At 38.8% G+C, this 21199-nt stretch overlaps 2 protein-coding genes across 2 annotated transcripts in view; both read left to right on the forward strand.

The window, feature by feature from the left end:
• The window catches only part of LOC113232280 (SET domain-containing protein SmydA-8-like), a 64741-nt gene extending 62237 nt beyond the window's left edge, over positions 1-2504 (forward strand). The window contains exon 11 of the mRNA XM_026466951.1: positions 2484-2504. Within this exon, the coding sequence (XP_026322736.1) occupies positions 2484-2504 (21 nt within the window). The remainder of the gene's footprint in view (positions 1-2483) is intronic.
• Positions 2426-10379, forward strand: LOC113232309 (SET domain-containing protein SmydA-8). The gene is made up of 10 exons (XM_026466986.1): positions 2426-2552; positions 2780-3034; positions 4235-4390; positions 4707-4961; positions 5184-5306; positions 5747-5931; positions 6539-6754; positions 7455-7642; positions 9117-9229; positions 10191-10379. Exons 2-10 carry the CDS (start codon positions 2783-2785, stop codon positions 10344-10346), a joined length of 1644 nt encoding a protein of 547 aa, XP_026322771.1. The 5' UTR covers positions 2426-2552; positions 2780-2782; the 3' UTR covers positions 10347-10379.
• Positions 10380-21199: the final 10820 nt, after the last annotated feature.

Here is a 21199-nt window from a genome sequence, read left to right on the forward strand (position 1 = left end):
AGTTCGTTTGATATGAAACTATCATTCTATGCGTTATTATTCTAAGACCTACTAATAATGAACTATGTAAACAGGCAAAAGAGAAAAACTCATACAGCCAACTGCCCCGTGTCCATAACTGCGAGAATTAAAAATACTTGCCTGTACCGCTTACTTAAAAAAAAGAAAATGGCGGTAACATTTAAACTAAAGTGTTTTGGTGTTTTTAATCGACTTCAAAAAAGGAGGAGGTTCTCAATTCGACTGTATGTTATTTTTTTTGTATGTATGTTACGCGATAACTCCGGTATTTGTGAACCGATTTTCATGATTCTTTTTTTGTTGGAAAGGGGGTACGTCCATAGTGGTCCCATTTCATTTTGAAGAAAATCATCCACCTCGAAGGATGGCTGTTCACGCATGAACATTCACTCTTATAAATACGCCTAACTTTAATTTAGGAGCAATTACTTTAATGGTTGATTTTGCTATTTCTTCCATTCAAGGCGTTTTTCTCTCAATATGCTTTGAGTAGTGTCGTAGTGAGAACCTATTTTTATTATCTCCATCGTCAAGTCCTGTATAGTGGCGAACTAGGGGATATTTCAATAAAACTTAGCAAATAGACGTAATTCCAGGTACTTTTGAGGTCGGTTTTTTTAGTACTCTGTACTGAGATTATTTGTTTTGTCGTCTTTTTTGTATTTTGGTCGCGAAAATACGAAAATGAGTGCTAGTAACTCTTAACTAACTCTACTACGCAACTACTCTAAAAGTAACTCTTACTCGTCCAGCAATCCCTTACTTCCTGGACTTTGCAATAGTGTACTATTGCTCAGCTGCTAAACCTAAGTATATTGATATAATTTAATTGAAAAGTCATATTACAAAATGGAAGACAAATATTAAGTATCAGTAGAGCTCCTTGTGAAAGTATTCGTCCAGGGAAGTACTGCCATCTTACCTGTTTCAACCGCCAAGCTATGCTTACATTGAGCATGACTGGGATATGGGACTTATCAACTTATGTCTCTTGGGTCACCAAGCGACACGCTTGCAACACAGGCGTGTCGCTTTGGTCGCTTACCACCAAGTACTTGACTTGTTCGTCTTGTCACTTTATATAATATATAATAGTAAATGTCCTTAACTGGTCCTACCGGGAATCGGACCCGGGACCTCCTCATTCAGCACGCACATTTCAAACCGTTGTTCTACCCAGATCGCCTGTTACCTTCGATTACTTCATGTAAGTTTAGTGTATTAGACACTTACCTAACACAAAAAAGCGCCCTAGCACATCACTTGCAAATTGTTTAAAAAAATAATACCAGAAAAGCTTGAATAATAACGCATAGAAACCTAGTCCGCACACGCTAAGTGAGGCAAATTGAAGCGCGCCCAATGGGCCTACACGAGCGGGCGGGCCTTCAGTGCTCAAGCTCAGTGATCAACTTGCACCGCGAACAGCTCAAGAATTTTAGCTAAAAATGATGAAATGTGCGGTAAATGAGTGTAAAAATACGCCAGACAAACATGAAATAGACACTAACATCACATTCCACAAGGAAGTAACGCGTTTCAACTTGTATTTTTATATAAATATTCACTAAAACCGAAAATTAACCTACTACTAAAACTTGTGACAGTTCGTTTGATATGAAACTATCATTCTATGCGTTATTATTCTAAGCAGAAAAGTATTTAACTTTTAAGTTGTCAAGTTGAAACATTTGGTCCATATGCAATCAAAACAATTATGTTGCAAAATTTTCGTAAATAAATGTGTTTACGAAAATATTACAAGTAGTAGCAGTAGAGCTCGTTTGTGAAAAGTTCGTGCAGGGAAGTATTGGCACCTTACCCATTTGTGCCGCCAAGCAGTAATATGAGCATTACAGCGTTCCGGTTTTGCATGGTAAAGGTGCTGGTGAAATTACAGGCACATGGTACTTGATAACTTATGTCTTAGCGTGACGGTGACAGTGCCCCTCAGATCTTTGCAATTTGAAGTTCTCAGTGGTACTGCAATTGCTAAGGACATGCCTGTTGCTTACCACCAGGCGCATGTCTTATTAATCAGTAATTATTGTAAAAAAAATCATAAATTCATAGTCATTAGAAAGTATAAAAACAGTTTAAATTTTTTGTCGTATGTTTTCGTATTTCTATTATCCCGTTGAAACTCAATACGTAAGCAGTTTTAGCTGAGCTTCAGCGTACCAAATAACATTTACACTCTATACATAGATTTCAATTCATATACTATTTTGTAAACAATAGATTTGCCAAATACACAGCACTGATGGCACCGAAGCCACTAGATTAATCTCGAAACGCCTATAAAATTTCAAAGAGCAAGAAACTTCGAATAGATCTCGTGCGCCAGTTTATTTTTACCACATGCGAGGCGCATGCGCCGTTCGGCCAGTCGACCCGGTTTCACTTTACAATTCATTTTGCAGTAAAAATAAGACTAATAATTCTCAGTATTTTTCTTGTAGAGATATGTTCCGTTTGGTTAATTTTTAATCGGTCATATATTTTGAGTGATACGGTTACATTAACTCACGGTAAGAGCTTTTACATTTCCTAACAATAACCAATTGAGTCACAAAAGAATGTTATTGATAATGTGAATTAAACAAATAAAGTTTGAATAAATAAGTACTAGGTAGTATTGCATTAAAGAAAATAGATAACACTACTTATGAACCCTAGGTAATATACGACGGAAATATTCAGCTAGAACCGAAAATGGGTTATCTTAAACGCTCTGATATCGAATTGTAAATTTCAGATAATGAAAGAAAAAGGAAAATCAATATGCGCAATCTGTCTAGCTCCTGCAGAACAAAAATGTTCCGGCTGCCAAGCTGTTCATTACTGCTCGAGAGAGCACCAGAAAGAGCACTGGAAACAGCATAAGTTCCAGTGTACACCGGCCAGAGTAAAAGATGACGTGAAATTAGGACGTTATATGGAAGCTACAAGGGAAATTAAAGCTGGAGATATTGTTTTGAAAGAGAAGCCGCTTATTACTGGACCATCTCAGGTGAGAGGTTAGACACTATGTAACACGAGGCACCTGCTTGCAAACTGTTTTACAAATAGAATACCGTAGCCTACGTCTAAAGATTCTTTATTGATTATTTTCACGTCATAGGTACAGATTGTTTAGCTTACTTTGTGGCTGAGTGTAAGGTCAGAAACCCGTTTCTGAATTTCGAATGCAGCTAAACCTTACAAAACACGGACTTATCACACACATACAGTACTGTTCCGTTCGAAATTGTTTCCAATTCGAAATTCCGTGTTTTGCCTTGCGCATTTGGATTTTCGCACGGAAAAAGCCGTTCCGAATGCAAGTCTTCCATAGATTTTGTAGGGTCGCAATACACAGTCGTAAATTCATTACGTATTTTCGCTACGAGAAAATCTGGACTCAATGCCTCGTGTCTCTGAGCTGAGTCCTGTTATTCCGAACGGAAATAAACGTATCTGTGTGATGTATATACGGAATCTCGAATTGATATTCCGAAATGGAATTCGAGTGTATGTGGCCGGCCAAGGCTGCTAGACAGACTGCATGCGCAGAGTCGATATATACAACTGCATACAGTCGACGCTCTTAGCTCAGGAGCTCAGTGTATCTGTTGATGTCGAAATGGAAGCACAGATGGTATTTGTAAATTGTCACTGGTATTCATTCATCTGGATCATTTAAGATTCCAAATTCTCACGTTACTTTTTATTAAGGAAATAAACGTATCACTACCGAAATATTCTATTTTAAACCAACTTACTTCCGCAATCTTCGACTATACTCCGTGGAATTTGCCATCAAAATGTAAACAAGGGTGCCATTACAAACAAAAATATTAAAAGAATTGTTCAAATGTGAAATAAAACCGTCGACAAAAGTTTCGCCAATCGTGTTTTTGTTTTACCATTACGTTGATTACTAGTAACCAACGTAATGGTAATCGTAAACGTAATGGTAGAAGAAAAGCATGTTGTATCAGGCATAAACAAATCATGTATTCTCATAAGAATGTCAATTGATGCTCTGATTATCGGGCTATTACAATTCACATCGAATTCAGCCGACGCGATTCTTGCACGCTGTTGAAGTCTTGACATTCTGGAATTCCGTGACTCATTTATTTTCTTAAGGCATGAGCTCATTGTAAGGTCAATATTTAATAAGTGTGCCTCATTTATAATTGTTAACTCGACCAAAAACTGCTTGCAGATAACACCGCCAGTGTGTTTGGGCTGCTACAAACTGTTGGAAGAAGGTAAAACAGTGGTATGCGAAAAATGTGGCTGGCCATGTTGCTCTGAAGCTTGTACGAAGTCTGACGAGCATAAACCCGAGTGTCATTATACGCAAAAAAGAGGCGAAAAGGTAAATGTATAATTTACTCAAGACTACTTACTTTCTCATTCAAAACTTTTTGAAATTATAATAAAGAAACTTCTACCTCGCTATAAAAATGTTGTTGATCAAATCTCGCTACAAAAATGTTGTTGAACATGGTTTATATGTATGTCGAAGACCAAACTTTAGTGTTCACAGAGTTTCCTTAACAAAGAAATAAACCGTCAACCGTGACCATCGGACCTGTAAAGGGCCCGAAACGTCGGTTTGTTTGAAGAAACAAATATACGCGATTTAAATCCGGAAAAATAGTTTCATTTCCTATAAAGAAATAAAATTTCAGATCTCAATTGCTACCTTTGGGGAACCTCATCCCAATTACCAATGTATCACGGTTCTGCGATGCTTATACCAACGTGACCACGACCAGAATCTATGGGCAAAACTCCAAGGTCTGCAGTCCCACTGCGAAGATCGTAAAGGAACTGACAAATGGAATAATGACAAGAAAATGATAGCCGAGTTCATCTGGAAATTCTTCAAACTGGACGGAACTTTTAGCGAAGAAGAGATCATGAGGTGTTGCGGTATTGTACAAGTTAGTACTTTCGAAATTGTTTTATTGTATGTATAATCACGGAATTAGTAAAAGAAGAAAAGTAAGGCATAATCGGAAAATTTACTGTTGAATTTCGCAATCCTTGAGCACCTATCTACCTAAGAAATCATCCTCAGTCTTAGTGCTTCAGCGGCCGAATTCAGCTGTTGACAGGTTTTAGTTGCTATGCACCAATAAGTCACAATTTGAACATAATTTCAGATCAACGGCCACGAAGTTCCATTGCTGGAACCTGAGTACGTTGCAGTTTTCGACCGTATCTCCATGGTGGAACACAATTGCCGAGCCAATTGTAATAAGAGCTTCACATCAGAAGGAGAAATAGTAAAAGAGTTTATACTTTTTGATTATTGTACAAAATTCTTTCCAAGACTCATTTGAACACTCCCGTGAGATAGACTCAAATAATCCCTATCCAAAGAAAATTGTCGATGTCGATGAATCCCAAACTTAAGGAAATTTAAGAACAATCTTTTCTTAATTTGAATTCAACTCCCAGCCACCTCCCAACAACCTCTAGAACTTACAGAGAATTAGAAGGTCGAGACCAGGTAAACTAATGTTCTTACCCTACTTTATCTAGCGCCATCTCTTTCAGAGTATGAGAATATTGACAATAAACATGGCCATATGCACTTCCAATTTAACTGTCCGAAAAAGCGGTTTGAAAGTATTCTAATTCTAGCGCACATTTTATAGCTATGATATCCTAGTCGTAGAAACCTCCTTTTATGGGTTACTGTTGTTAATGTCTATAATTTCAGATACTCTGTGCTGGTGTGAACATATCGGTGGGCAGTCACATATCAATGTGCTATACCGACCCATTGTGGGGTACGGAAGCTCGACGTCATCATCTCGCCGACTGGTTCTTCGAATGCTGCTGCGAAAGGTGCTCTGATGTTACAGAGTTCGGAACTATGTACAGCGCTGTCAAGTGTAGGAAGAAGTAAGTTTTAGAAATATTAGTATTATAAGGTACCTAGACGAGAATTAGCAGACTGTATAACTCTACCAGCGATGACCTTGTGAAGGTTGCGGGATGCCGCTGCCTGCGTGCAACACAAGACCAGTCTTTGTAGCGAATTTCCAAGGAGGTTTATGTCCTGCAGTGGATGTCTGTCAGCTGAAATGTTGGCAGGGATCCAAAGTGAAAGATATGCAAAAGAAGTGGCCTATACTGAGCGCTGAGTGACTGTAAATTGAGATAAATGAATAACGCATACTGTAGCCACGTCGAGGCGAAAGACGCGTTTAGTTTCCATTGGTATTGAAGGAATTTTCCTGTGCTTGTTCGATCTTTCAATCAATAATAAATACTAAACGCAAGCTGCATTACAAAGTTACCCGCACTAATGTAGGTAATTTAGATTCTTTAGATGCAGTAATGACCTCTGAACCTCAAAACAAAGTTTCCAGATGTTATTATCGTCTTTCTAATCCATTTCAAATACAATTTATATCGCGAATAAAGACTAAATTCTAAATTAGATATATAGATAGAGATATCAACAATATACTTAGAGAAAAACTTTTGAATTTATGAATCTTTTCAGAGACTGTAAAGGTTATCTTCTACCCGAAACATTCATAGTCCCCATTCTGCACAAGACCAAGAATCCGAACCCGGAAACAAGAAATCTGGATAACAAAACGTGGATCTGCAACTCATGTAAGGACATTGTGACGGATGCCATAATTCAGCAGTTGCTTCAGGATATTGGAAAGGAATTGAGTGTAATGCCGAAAGAAGATCCTGATGCTTGTGAAAAGTTAGTGCAACAAGAACAACTGTCTAAGCCTGATTTGCTAGCGCCTATTCTGGTGTCTATGTAATAAGAGACGTTGTGCGTTTCGCTTCCACTCGGTGCGCCAACTCGAAACGCACTAGATACGTCTTTTTCACTCTTATTACAATGACATAAAGCTTTTTCTGGTCGGCATAATACAGATCCGTGTCGATAAATGTGATGACTACTTATCCCGATGTTGTTTTTTCAGCAGCGAATTATGATCGTTAGGAAATACTTTGCATTACCAAATTTCCTATGTTTACATTGAGCTGAATCTTCATGAATTTTTTTGTAACGAGTGGTAATTCTCTCAGAAAAGACAATAAAATATCAATTTTGGTTGAAAATAGGTTTAGTGATCCTCTTCCCCAAGTTACTGTTTTATACTCTCCTTGAAAAGACCGTGCTCAACCACATTTGTGTATAATAACGCACACACTCAACATAGCCCCGCACTAGGGAAACCCTGTGTCGCGGGTGCCATGGACACACACATAGACAACCACAAATTACACCCAACGAGACTCACGAGAGAAATAAATGAAGGTCATACAAATATTTCGCCCGGCCCAGGAATCGAACCTGGGACCTCTGCGTGGCAGTCCGGCATGGTAACCGTTCGGCCACGGAGGCAGTTTACACACACACATTATTTTTATACCATATTATTTTTCTCCAGGTTCATCAGCCACTGCAGTGCCTATCTTCACCCGTACCACTACTATATGACAGATGTGAGTTTGGCCTTGGCTCAAATGATAGGACAGGATCACAACGAGGGACTGGCTGGTGTTATGGACGACAGACTTTTGCTGAAGACGCAGCTTTGCAAAAAGATTGCAGATTTGTTGGAGTGTTTAGCTCCTGGTAAGACCGAATGGATAATCAGATATATTCCTCTGTATATCAAAAACATAGGCCACCTCCATGGAGGTAAACGTACATTAGTGGAAAGTTAAACCTCCCTAATTAAGGTAACTGGGTTAAGGGTGACAAGTAATTTTTGAGTTCTTAATGCTCCAAATCGTTTCCTTACTTTCTCAATCTCGTATCTTACAAAGGGTGATTATTCAGGGCATGACAAAACTGTCTATTTATTTTAAATTTCTTATCAAGCTGTTAATTTCGGTGTATTAGTTTTAAAATAGGTGAAAACCAGTGCGTGAATATGAAGGAAATGTGAGGTGAAATCAGCCTGCACAATTTGTATATACAATCCATTTTTTCATCATAATCATATCAGCCGGAAAACGTCCACTGCTGAACATAGGCCTCCCCCAAAGATTTCCAGACCAGCCGATCGAACGCGACATGCATCCATCGGTTACCCGCCGCCCTTACCTACCAGGTCATCCGTCCATCTAGTAGGGGGCCGTCCCACTGAACACTGTCTGGTTCGTGTCTCCATTCGAGAACCTTTTATGTCCCAACAGCCGTTAGTTCTACCTTGCCCACTGCCACTTCAACTTGAGCTATGTCGGTGACTTTCGTTCTTCTGAGGATCTCCTCATTTCTGATTCGATCACGTAGAGAAATGTCGATCATCACTCGCTTCGTAGTAAATGACCACGTCTTAGAGCCGTGGGTCATCGCTGCCAACATGCACTGCTCGAAGACTTTTATCTTCAAGGACTGCGGTATTGCGGACGAGAAGACGTCCCGGAGCTTCAACAAAGTCGGATTCGACGATTGACCTCTTTCTCGAAGTTGGCTCCGCCTAATTGGACGGTTTGTCCGAGGTAGACATACTTGTCAACAACTTCGAAAGTAGAGGTTCCGACTGTTATAGCCTTTGATGTTGATGCCGAGTCCTTTCCAGTCCAGTAATTGAAGGCATCTTCTAATGCAGTGGTAAACAGTTTCGGAGAAATGACATCTCCCTGTGGCACCCCTCTTTGCAATTGGATAGGTCTTGTGCACTGGTCCTGGAGTCAAACTGACATGGTGGCGTTTCTGTACAAATATTTCAACACTTCGACATATGGAAAGTCAATGTGGCACCGTTGTAGAGACTGTAGCACCGCCCATATCTCGATCAAATCAAAGGCTTTCTCATAGTCCACTAACGCTAAGAATAATGGCAGATTACAGTCCTCGATCTTCTGTATAACCTGCCGCAGTGTGTGGATGTGGTCTAGAATCCATTTTATGTATTTCAATACATAATTTTGTGCTTTAAGATAAAGAGATGAGAAAGTAAGGCGACGAAATGGCGTTTGACATCAATGTTCACGACGTGATTGTAAGTTTGTTAACGTGTAGAAAATATAGCTTGTCAACTTTTTAAAAAACTTATTAGATATGTACGTAGTAAAAGGTAAATTATTGTTGTTTGTTGCAGCTGAAACGCGCGTTCGAGGTTCTCTGCTATTCGAACTCCACGCTGCCATAGCTGAAACTGGCAGACGGAAATCACTGACAGAAGGCCCTATGGTTTTGTTGGGACACGTCACCGTACGTATCTGATCTATATAAAGTATTTCTGACGAAAGTTTGAAAGTGTCCAGTAACTGAACCGAGGTCCGTTTCCATTAGACCCACTACTTAAATCATTGTACGGGTTAGAGAGTAGGGAGAGTGGGAATAAGTATGGTACTTAATAAGTTGGAGCCGGTTAGAAAAAACGTTGTGTCCATGCGATAAGAACAAAAAAGACGTTGTGCATTTCGCTCAGATGTACATAATACTTTTTCTGACCAACTTAATGCGATTGATAAGCGTGGTGACTTCTTTAAGAACATTCAGCTCATCCTTTTGTCCGGCTGCGCAGCCAAGGTTGACTATTAATGCATTACAGAACATCATCCGTTACATTAATACTTTTAATATCAACACAGTGTACCGGTACTGCATCTGCCACTCTCGTCCTTCTGAGAAACAGCGTGTGGGAATTTATAAGAACAATTAACTATAAAATAGACTAGATTCGATAATGTTTCGTAACGTCTGTCTTGTGTGGGATACATCCGTTCCGAATTTGCGACATAAGCACTTTTGCGCACTGCATCCGTACATAACCGTCCTACATAACCTATCCCAGTGTTATTTCGGATCGTCATTTCTCGGATTCGGAACTGCAGCTTGATTTTGATTGCCTCTCCCGATCGGAAACTGCGTCTTTTCCGAGTCGAGGCGAATAATTGAGATTCACAATTAGCCGTCCGGAAACTTTTGACATTTCTAATCGGAACAATAGTTGCTTTAACTCACAAATTAGAAAGATATAGTAGGAATCAGGTTCAGCTTCTCGCTCAGAAACCCATCTGATTTCGAGACTGCCCGATCGAATACATTCCGATTTGCGTCACAATCAGCACGCTGATACGAACCGGGAGGTAATGTGCAAACGCTATAATAGTTACTGCCTTGAAAGTATTTGTCCGGTTTAATTAATTACAACAATATTCTTTTCCAGGAATCCCGAAAAATCTTGTTAGAGTCAGCGTTTCTGCTCCGAAACGAGCCCCCAGAGCTCCCTGAAGGGAAGTTGGCGAAGCAAGCCAAGATCAACCTGGTGCACATGGATGAGCTCATCAGGAACCTGTCCAATACTTTGCCTGCGCCTATTTAGACCGAGATTTATTTGTAGAGATTACTGTTACTACAAAAACATTTCTAGTTAATACTGCCTTCAGAACGAAAAAAGGCACAACTAAGGTATAACGTACAGTACCTTTGCCAGGGCCTGTTTTCGTTACGAGGGCAGAGGTTTTATCAAATCTGAAATGTTTATCCCCTTTGGAGAGCAAACGTTTGGATTGAAAAGCTTTGGAATGCAAATATGTTTTTACACTCATCCATTGACACTATTTGAAAATGCTAAGAACGCCGTATAGGTATACTAAGAAGTATCAGAGAATGTAAATGGGTGTGTTTAATACCACAGTAGCTTGGTGTCTGGTAAGTTTTAGCGTGTGTATTATTTTTTTGGTTTATTGGCTGTATAATAGATTTAAAGATACCTTATTATTGTAGAGATATTCTCCGAAAGACGTAGTAAATGACAAATAAAGTTTTCAACTTACACAAATAATAATTGTGTTTTATATTGTACTCGCTGATTTTTTTATGATACCGAGAGACGGAACGAACAAGTTGTGGGTCTGGTGGTAAGCGACTTGCCTGTCCATAACAGTTGCCACTCAGAGCTTTAAAGCGCAAAGATCTGAGGGGCACTGCCACTGCGCCCGTCACCCTGAGACATATCACATAAGTTGACAAGTCTTCATGTGCCTGTAATTTCACCAGCACCCTTATCATTTAAAACCGGAACACAGTAATGCTCGTATTATTACTGCTTGACGGCAGAAATAGGTAAGGTGACAGTACTTCCCTGGACGACCTCTTTCACAAGGAACTCCACTCTGCTACTAATCGGATTAAAACCCATTAATGCCCGAATCCGAGGGCAAATAGAGAGATTAGATTTGACTTTCTGTTGAATCGATTCGCTACAACAAACCTTACGTACGGAGTAAAGTGCATTATCTAATCCGGACTCGCAGTATAAAAAGTACATACTAGAAACGCCTATAAAATTTCAAAGAGCAAACAATTTGGAGTAGATCTCGTGCGTAGAGGTGGGCGTATAAACGAAAAACACTTAAAAGTTTGCCTTTTGATATAAACACAAACATGCTTAAATTTTTAAGTGGTAACCTCAATACTCAACAATTTCACTTTCTACAAAGTGTCAAGTCGTCATCTCAACAGTAATGTTACAAACAAAAATAAAAATCGTGTTTTACAAATATATCTTGAAACCTTTAATTATTGGCATAATCTCGCTTTTCGCTGCAACACAATGTTGCAACTTGCGAACTTTTTTAACATAAAGTCTATGGACTTAAGGCGGCCATACGCGTTACGGTCTACCTACCTGAAGGTGGGTTGAAACACACCTGTGAGGATTATGTAGATTTATACCTGAGCAGGCGACCGGTGCGCAAGATCAATAACCAATTTTTTTTTAGTGACACCGTACGTAGACTTGTGCGTGTGTGCGTGCAGTACGGTCGCCTCCTATGCAAGTCGCGGCTGTTAATTTCTGGTTAGGGTGTGGGGTAGTTGCGTCGTTGCATCGTACTGCCGAGCGAGCGTAAAAATGACACTTTCCAATTGGACTGGAAAAATACTGGAACAGTTTTTACACATTATATAAAATTCATCCATGTCGTTGGTAAATAAAAAATCAAAGATTACCACAAAAAAAGATGTTTACATGATGCTTATTGAAAAATTAAAAAAAATAGAACCCGATGCCACTAAAGCAACAGTTGTCAGAAAATTCAACAATTTATGAAGTAATGCAGGGAAAGAAACGAAGAAATATGAGCAGTGTTTGAAGTCTAGAGCATCAGCTGATGATGTTTACCATACGAAATTGTAGTACAATGAATTATTCAAATTCCTGAATGGTCAAAGCACACCCAGAGAGTCTTTGTCTAATTTGGATGACTAAGATGAAAACAGTTGCATTTATAAATATTATTATTTTTATTCAGGTGAATACATTTTAAAATTTTACGAAAGAACCTATATACAATTGTGTAACAAAATGGGTATATTATTTTCGGCTTTCCATACATGTCATGTCAGGTGATGGTCCAATTGGTATGATGGGCTGCGGCAACCCATAGCAACTTGATATACTCTTTTTGTTATATCAGGCATAACTATACTTACATATTTAACTGTAAATTAAAAAAATTATAAATCGCTAAAGCCTAATCAACAGTAAACGTAACACATTTTATGTTCGTAAAGGTTAGGTATGAAAATATGTCTATTGATATATTTTTAATTTATATGATCATGCCACTAGTCTTCTCGAACATTTTTGAGTGTCCTATTAAAAAGTTATGTAGTTCACAGGAAACTATTACCTACTACTTTCTCGATACTTTCTGGTTCTAAATTAATATGAATGTAAAATACCGAAATCGTGATGTCTTTACCCCGAAAGAATTTTTTACTGTACGCCTAGCTCGAGATAATCTATAATTGAGGGAATTTCTTCTGTTTTGTAATTTTTGAAAAAAATATTGTTTTTTTTGTAAATACGCCTGCATCTGATATTCTACCATTCATGCCAACATCTATGTACATACATGAATTGGTGTTTAGCATTAACAATAGCCTTAAAAATAAGAATCATGATTAATTATAACAATAAATAAATAAATGAATAAATACGATCCAATAATAGCCGGTGACACCGGGTGACACATCACAATCGCAATATCGGATGGTCCCCATACACGCTACGACAAGCGGCATACCTGCGCAGGTACACTACGTACCTGTGGCCCTGCGTACCGGTACGCAGTGTACCTGCGCAGGTATACTCTTCGGTAGATCGACCTTTGAATCAAATTTGTTTACCGCAATTAAATAAAAAATACGATGTACGACAATTTTTTTCGATTTATTTTTTTAGTGATTTGGGTTCAGTATCGGATATACAATGACCTCTGTAAAAATGGCGAGAATGTAAATCAACACATTGTATACTCGATGATGCCAGACAACCACACCTATTTATTGCCTAGTCTCAAACCAGGGAATTCCCTGTACGATGAGTACCAGAGAAGCGGAATTCACTCTGGAGCACTTCCCAGAACATCCAGATCAAAACTAATGTCGAAAAGTTTTTTTTCGCGGGTGTCATACACACACACACACACACACACACACACACACACACACACACACACACACACACACACACACACACACACATAGACAGCCACAAATGACTCCATCATACAAATATTTCTTCTGGTCCGGGTATCGAACCCGAGACTTATGCGTGTCAGACTAGCATTTCAGTTAATTTAATAATATTTTGTTTATTTTGTATTTAATATTTGGTGGTATCGAGAATCGAACCCAAGAGCTCCTCATCCTGCGCCCACTGTATAAACTATTGGGTCACCAAACTCGTCAAAATGTCTCACCTAAAAATTGTTATTTCGCAGTTGTGACCTTATTACACAAAGGGTGAGAATAATAGGTAAACGGTAAATAAAAAACAACTCCGGAAATCACTATCAACGGTTAACTTTAAAATTAACTATTCGTCTAAAACTAAAACAGGACGACACATTTCCACCGTCTTCACACACTACTTTCGGAGTTGTAATGACAAAGCAATTAAGCAAGTGTAACGTGAGATAAAAAGGTTCCCACAAGATCAAAGCCTGCCTACCTTACTGTGCAAGTGTAATGTCCCACGCAGACACAGGCAAACGCTCGGGTTTTAACCCGGCGCATGGTTAATACCTGGATTTATGTCGGGTTAAAACCCATTAACGCCCGAAATCGAGGGCAAAAACTATATACAACGAAGGAATTTTCTTCTTTCTGTGTTTTAATAATAATTGTAACAAACTAGTACAGTCATCATCATCATGAAGCCATTTATACGTCCTGCTGCTGGGCACGTGTCTCCTTTCAAACGAGGGTTTAGGCCATAGTCCGCCACCCTGGCCCAATGCGGGTTGGGGACTTCACAAGTTTTCCGATGGTTGTGAACCTTCTTCAACGTGCAGATTTGATCACGATATTTTCCTTCACAGAAATGATAATTTCAAATTTAACTTCGCACATAAATTCCGAGAAACTCAGAGGTGCGAGGCTGGATTCGAACCCACGAGCCTCTGCTTGAGAGGCCGTAGATCAAACCATTAGGCTACCACGGCTTTTTACTAGTACAGTAATTTCACAAAAATAACGTCGTGACATTCAATAAACTTAAAAATTACATATTTGTTGTAAATTCAGTTTTGTTCAAATTTATTGATATTTTTACAAAATTTTCATTGCTCACTTGTAGTTAGACGATTCGACTTGCCTTTCTATAAAATCGATTCGCTTAAACATAGCTATGAAATGAATCGATACAAAAAAATCGTTACATCGTAAGCAAAATTTTTATGAAGATCAATTCAAGTGATCTTTTGTTGTTTGGAGATGCCTCTTTTTCGTCTAAAAACATTTTTTCCCTCGAAATTTGTAATAAACTGCCCATGTTTTTAGACAGAAACGGGTTAAAACCCGAGCGGATAGTGCTTTAACAAATTGCTTATATCTAGTCCCACGTCATCAATTAGATCTGATTCTGTTATCAGCCAGTCTTCTAACGTGTACACGCGAAACGTGCATTGTTGGCTTCACTCCAAAAAAAATTCCATGGAGCTTTTTTCTTACGCGTCATGTGTAGTTGAAAAACAGGACGCGACTCGACGCTTCGACTCTGCGCCAATGTGAGTTGAGCCTTACGATACAATGAAATGATTCTTACAAGAAACTGGGTCGACAGTCAATATTGTTATTTTTTATGACAACTCACGGTAGACCAAAATTGTTTCCACAAAGAAATACCTTAGTTTTCTTTGATAGTTTCTCTGTATCTCGATTGGTTTCGGATTTTCCCATACTGTCCCAGTAAAAAAACACACCTATACACGGGAATCTTCTGAAGAAAGTGGACTCATTTTTTATTGCAGACTTTCTTACGACTAGCAGGAAAGAGTTTTAAGGATTAAGAGTTAGTATATGTATATACGCACAACCTCAAATGGCTTTGGTTGATGGCGCATAACAGTAAGTGTTGAGTCCATCTCTTTAGAAAAAATATATGGTAAAATTGAAATATATTCCTTCCTAAAAATTTTCACAATAAAAAAAACACTTTACTTATAATTTTTTTATATCAACTGAACTAAATAGAACCATATACCATACCGTATACATTTTTAAAATAGCTGTAATTTCGTTTTTATAAAAAGAAATTCTGAAAGAAAGCCAAAGCCAGTGTCTGCCGTTCGAACCACGCAAAATTAACCGTATTATTACGAGATAAATTTGAATTATATTCGAACCGAATGTTGATTATGGATTACCCGATTAGCTGTATGTCCGTGCAGACTCGGCTTATTGTAAACAAATGGCTCTGGCACGAAGTCAAAAACATGTCTGCTTAGGTGTTCTCCTTAGCGACCTCAGTCGCCCAACGGCTTATCCTGTGAGCGCTGGATGAGGAGATCCCGGGTTCTATTTCCGTTAGGACCAATTTGGAAAATGAACTTTTCTAAATTGGTTCTACATTAAGTATTAATACGAGTATGATGACAAAACAGGAGTCTACAAGGACAAATTTTATAAAGGATACATTGTCAATTAGTGTAGTTGTCTGGCTCATTATTATTATTATTGTTCCCCGAATAACCCTAGAGAGGACAGCGTAGTCCACTAAGCACATCCCATACGTGTTGAGGATAACATCTGTCCCCGTTTGCAACTATCTCCACATTCGGGTATGATACGCGAAAGTTTTGATATCGATAATTAATTGTTGAAAGTATATCTGGTATTAAAACGAGAGTGACCGGTGGTGACATTGCAGTAAAAAACATCTTACTCGGTACTACGCGTTACGGTTACAAACAACTGGACCATTACGGTCTGGTTACCACGCATCCAAAATACAGCCGATATCAGACCACTTTGCAAGTGCTTGCAGCTATTAATCGATGATTAAAATCGAAATTAATGATGGACGGAAGATATTCAGTTTTAGTTTTTATTTGCATTGGTTAACTAAACCTAAATAACATATCAAGTTTTTAGGTGTTCACAATTATTACACATTGGAATTTATTATTTTTTGTTCGTATCTATATCGCGTATATTTATTTTTTCAAAAAAACCAACGTATATATAATATAATAGTGTAAATTTTTCCTGAATAATTTTTAGAAATATATTTTTCCAGAAAATTTAAAAAAAAAATCTTTTGTAATTTTGTTTTAAATAAACGTAATTATAAAATAAACTTGTGTAGCTAAAAGCTACTTAGAGAAAAACGAGATTTAAAATGTTTTCACAACAGCGAAAAAAAACCTTTTCGTTACTCTTCAGTAACTTCAACTTTTGACAGGTGTCAACGTCACATGTGAAAAATCAAAAGAAAAATATTGGAAAAAATATCCGGAAAAATACTTATTTTTCTGAAAAATATGATTTTTTTCTAAGTGGATTTTTTCCATGACCCAACATTAAGTCCAACCAAATATCATCAACCAAGTAGATCTATTATAACTATTATTACATAACCAACCAGTTACTTTACGAATCTCAAGTCAACCGTGCCTACGGGACCTGTAAAGAGCCCTCAACAACAAAAAACATACATACGTGGTATAGATCCGAAAAAACATTGACTTACAAATAAATGGACGACGGGTCTAATACAAAAACCGCGAAAAAAATGTCCCAAGTCAACCTATTCGAAATTTAAATTGTAATGTCATCGCAGTATCGCGCTGTCAGTCGAACAAATGAAGACTAAAGCGGAGTTTGGCGCTCTGTATACGATTTTAGCGCCTTATAAGTGCGGACACTTTTTAGCGCGGACCCGACGTCCATATAATTGTAAGTCAATGCGAAAAAAGCTTTATTTGCAATTTCAATAATAGATTCTAGTAGCAGTAGACCTCCTTGTAAAAGGGTTCGTTCGGAGAAGTATACCTTACCTATTTCTGCCACCAAGCGGTAATATGAGCATTATTGCGTTCCGATTTAGAAGGGTAGGGGTCCTAGTGAAATTACAAGCACACGGGACTTGACAAGTTATGTCTTGGTACTTGGTACTTGGTGTAACGGGCTGGTGTAGCAGCTGGGGTGCAGGGTCCTACTCGTGCCACCCAAGCTCCTCCAGGAATCTCAGCAGCCTCGTCGGTTTGCTGAAGACTTCGGGGAGCGACCTTGGCACTCCAAGGTACTTTGCCCTGTAGTTGGCCACGCCGGAGCACTGTAGTAGGATGTGCGCAGCCGTTTCCTCCCCCTCCATACACGCTCTGAATAGAGGGCTGTCTGTGATACCTAAATTGAAAAGGTGTTTATTGTATGGACCATGACCTGTTAGGGCGGCAGTTATGTCTCAGATTTTTGGAATTTAAAACACGAAGTGACACTGCAAGTGCTATATAGCAGTATCAGTTCACATTGACAGGTGTGTCCCTTACCTTTTTTCGTATATCTATGCTTATAACCAGGCGCACGACTTGTTCGTCCCGTCACTTTTGGTATCATAAAAAAGAAAGATTAAAATTTCAAATATATGTTTACCTGCGTCCATGACTAAGATGTGTACGTCGTCGAGAGCGCCGTTATTTAAAAAAGAATTAAGGAAGTATTTCTCGAATAAATAATAATAATTCATTTATTTGTGAAAACACTTGTTATATAGAAGATGACATGTACAAAATAAGTATACTTTCACCGTGTCCGGCTAAACAGTAGGCATACAAATATTGAAGGTATAATACACACATCAAAAGTGTCTAGGGATCAAGTACGTTTAAGAGTATTGCTGCAATTAGGGTTAATTATATTAACTTTTTTGTATCGCTATTGATACTTTTTAGTGAGTTTTAACATTTAAATAAGGAATATTGTTTAAAATTCGATAATAAGAAGAAAATCGATTGTCAATGTGGTTTTGTATAAAAATGAGTTATAGCGTTTTGACAAAATCATTACAATATCTGCATCGGAACCGAAACAATTTACATTATTATGGAGAGACGACATCATTTAACCCGAGAAGTGATGATGCGAGCCCTCGGAATGTTGGAAGCTGGTTCCAGGCAACGTGCTGTGGCTTTCACTCTTAACACTACACAGAGCGTCATAAGTCGCCTCTGGACGCGCTATCGCATGACGGGCAGCGTGGCCGAGCGACATGGAGGACGATCTCGCATCACGACTCGCAGACAGGACCGGTTTATCCAAAATACTGCTCGACGGAATCGTACCATGACCGCCATGATGTTGGTTACGAGGCTCCACAGCTCCTCAGGCTTGCTAATAAGCGATCAAACAATCCGAAATCGTTTACGTGAAGTGGGTCTGCGATCCCGAAGGCCGCTCAGAGTTCCACCTATTGCACCCTGCAATCGCAGGACCCGTTTACGATGGGCTCGCGAACACAGAAACTGGGAGGAAGAAGACTGGCGCTATGTTAGAAATTAGAAATTAGAAATTAGAAATGTGTGCTTTTCGGATGAATCCCGCTTCGGTATGAGCCCGGATACAAGACGTACTCGAGTTTGGAGAACATCTGGACGTCATGAACGTTTGAGATATTGTCAGGAAGTTCATCCATATGGTGGGGGAACAATAATGATATGGGCCGGTATTTGGATCGGCGGATGAACCGATCTCATTTGGATCAGGGGTAACCTCAATGCTCAAGTTTACGCAGAGAGGATTCTTTCAGATGTTATCATCCCTTTGCGAGGCCAGTTGGGTGATTCATTTCAACTAATGCATGACAACGCACGTCCACACACGGCTAGAGTCGTAACACGCATTCTTGCCGAAGCTCGTATCAACGTTCTGCCGTGGCCTGCTCAATCGCCAGACCTCAATCCAATTGAGCACGCATGGGATATGCTTCAAAGAAGACTGTGCCGAGTATGCATACCGTACATACTCTACAACAATATTTTGACTTGTTACAAAACACATGGGCGGCCATTCCTCAAAGTGATTTTGATGAACTCATCTTAAGCATGCCAAATCGCTGTAATTGTGTGATTCGTGTTAATGGTGGAAATACAGAATATTAATTTTCTTATCTTTACAATAAAAATGAGCAAAATCATCATTTTCGCCATTTTTTTGTCATTTCATTGACGCCGTTAATTTGAGTTTTTTCCCACAATTTTCAAAAACATCAATTTTAGTTTATTTTAATTAAATATAGGGGTAAGCGGTTAAATAAAACATAAGCATTAAAGTAAGAAGTCGTCCTGGAAGACTGGATTTGGTAAATATTGCTTAAATAATTTTTATTTCAAAAATATTCACTTGATCCCTAGACACTTTTGATGTGTGTATATACATTCACTCACATGCACTTCGACAGACTAAACCAGGTGTAACACGTTTACCCGCTCCGGCGCAGACGTACGGGGAGAAGGCGAAGGCAGTTCGCTGCTCGCCTGATCCCCTAGTGAGACCAGCGGGCTCTGGACAGGGACTCCGGAGTCTGCATTGCACGGCCTCACTCGTCTGGGGGGCGGGTCGGAGGACAACCGACTCGCCCCTCCGTTGGTGCGGGAGCCCTGGCGTAAGCTAGGGCGGCCGGGCGGCGTCGTGGTGAATGTTCACTGATCCCACGGCGCCGACTCAACCGGCGAGAGGGAAACCCGGGGGGGTTTTAGTGGGGTAGGCCCTCCAGTCTGGAGGGAGAGTCCCCACATAACTCCTGAGTCTCCCTGGGCTCAGGTGTACCCATAAAGATTTCCCCCGTCAAAAAAAAAAAAAGGTGTAACACGTTTAGTTTTTCAATAATATTACAAGAGCGTGCACACATGGATTTAATATGTCGGTCAGAATTTAAACGCGATGATATTATTTGGGTCAGTTTTAATGATAGACGTAAAAAATTAGATAATGAGTAGGGATTTATCATTTAAACATTCATTAGTCAATACTTGTTTAATTATTTTTTAAATAGCATAAGGTGTTTCTCAGACCTTAGAATGCTTTCGGTAAATTGTAAATTTTTGGCGCCATAACAAAAATACTTTTCTGCATGAAGGCAGTTTTGCAGGCTTTCAAATGAAGTTGGTCACATCGTCTTGGTTTCAGAGTTCGTGTGAATAAGTACTAATAATAATTAAGTAGTATTGGGACGTATACTGCAGTTTCGTAGATATAAAGTAGAGGAACAGTCCAAATTTTTATTATATTGTTTCCAGGAATCCCGAAAACTCTTGTCAGAGTCAGCGTTTCTCCTCCGACACGAGCCCCTGGAGATGACTGAAAGGAATTTGGCCCAGCAAGCAAATATCAGCCTGGTACACATGGATGAGCTCATTCGAAACCTTTGCTTAGCCTGCACCAATTTTTGTTTTAACCTATTTTATTTTATCCTATTTTATTTTTTACTTGTAAATTCTTCTTACTACAAAACAGGGTTCCTATTACTACAAAAAATCTAGATAATAGATATCTGCCTACGCACATACGTTGTAAAACGATGTCAGTAAAATTGTGTAGTTTGAGAATAAAAACGCGTATAATTAAATAAGTTCAAGTGTCCGTTTCTTTCTAATATCACAGGTATTTACGTAGCAGCAAATCAATGAAAGAATATTCTAAATTTGCTTAATGTAGAAGAAAAGAAAGACTGAAGAAAATTTCTATATTATTTTCTAACTCAAATTCTTTTAATCAAAGTATATGTACAACAATTTTAGATATTTAATTTTTAGAACTACACCCTGAGGCATGCCCAAGGGGTTGACAACATTTTATTTCTGGGTAGCTAATAATAATAATAACTTATTTTGTTCATATAACTGGAATCCATTGGTTACTAATACTAACATTTTTCTATGTAGAGCG

This window comes from Hyposmocoma kahamanoa, unplaced genomic scaffold (assembly GCF_003589595.1).
Source record: "Hyposmocoma kahamanoa isolate Upper Pololo Valley unplaced genomic scaffold, ASM358959v1 68, whole genome shotgun sequence".
NCBI classification, from domain to species: Eukaryota; Metazoa; Arthropoda; class Insecta; order Lepidoptera; family Cosmopterigidae; genus Hyposmocoma; species Hyposmocoma kahamanoa.

Coding starts and splice junctions, on each gene's coding strand:
- LOC113232309 (XM_026466986.1), top strand. CDS start 2,783: ATGAAAGAAAAAGGAAAATCAATATGCGCAATCTGTCTAGCTCCTGCA. Junction 4,391..4,706: donor CGCAAAAAAGAGGCGAAAAG/GTAAATGTATAA, acceptor ATAAAATTTCAG/ATCTCAATTGCTACCTTTGG. Junction 9,230..10,190: donor TTTTGTTGGGACACGTCACC/GTACGTATCTGA, acceptor ATTCTTTTCCAG/GAATCCCGAAAAATCTTGTT.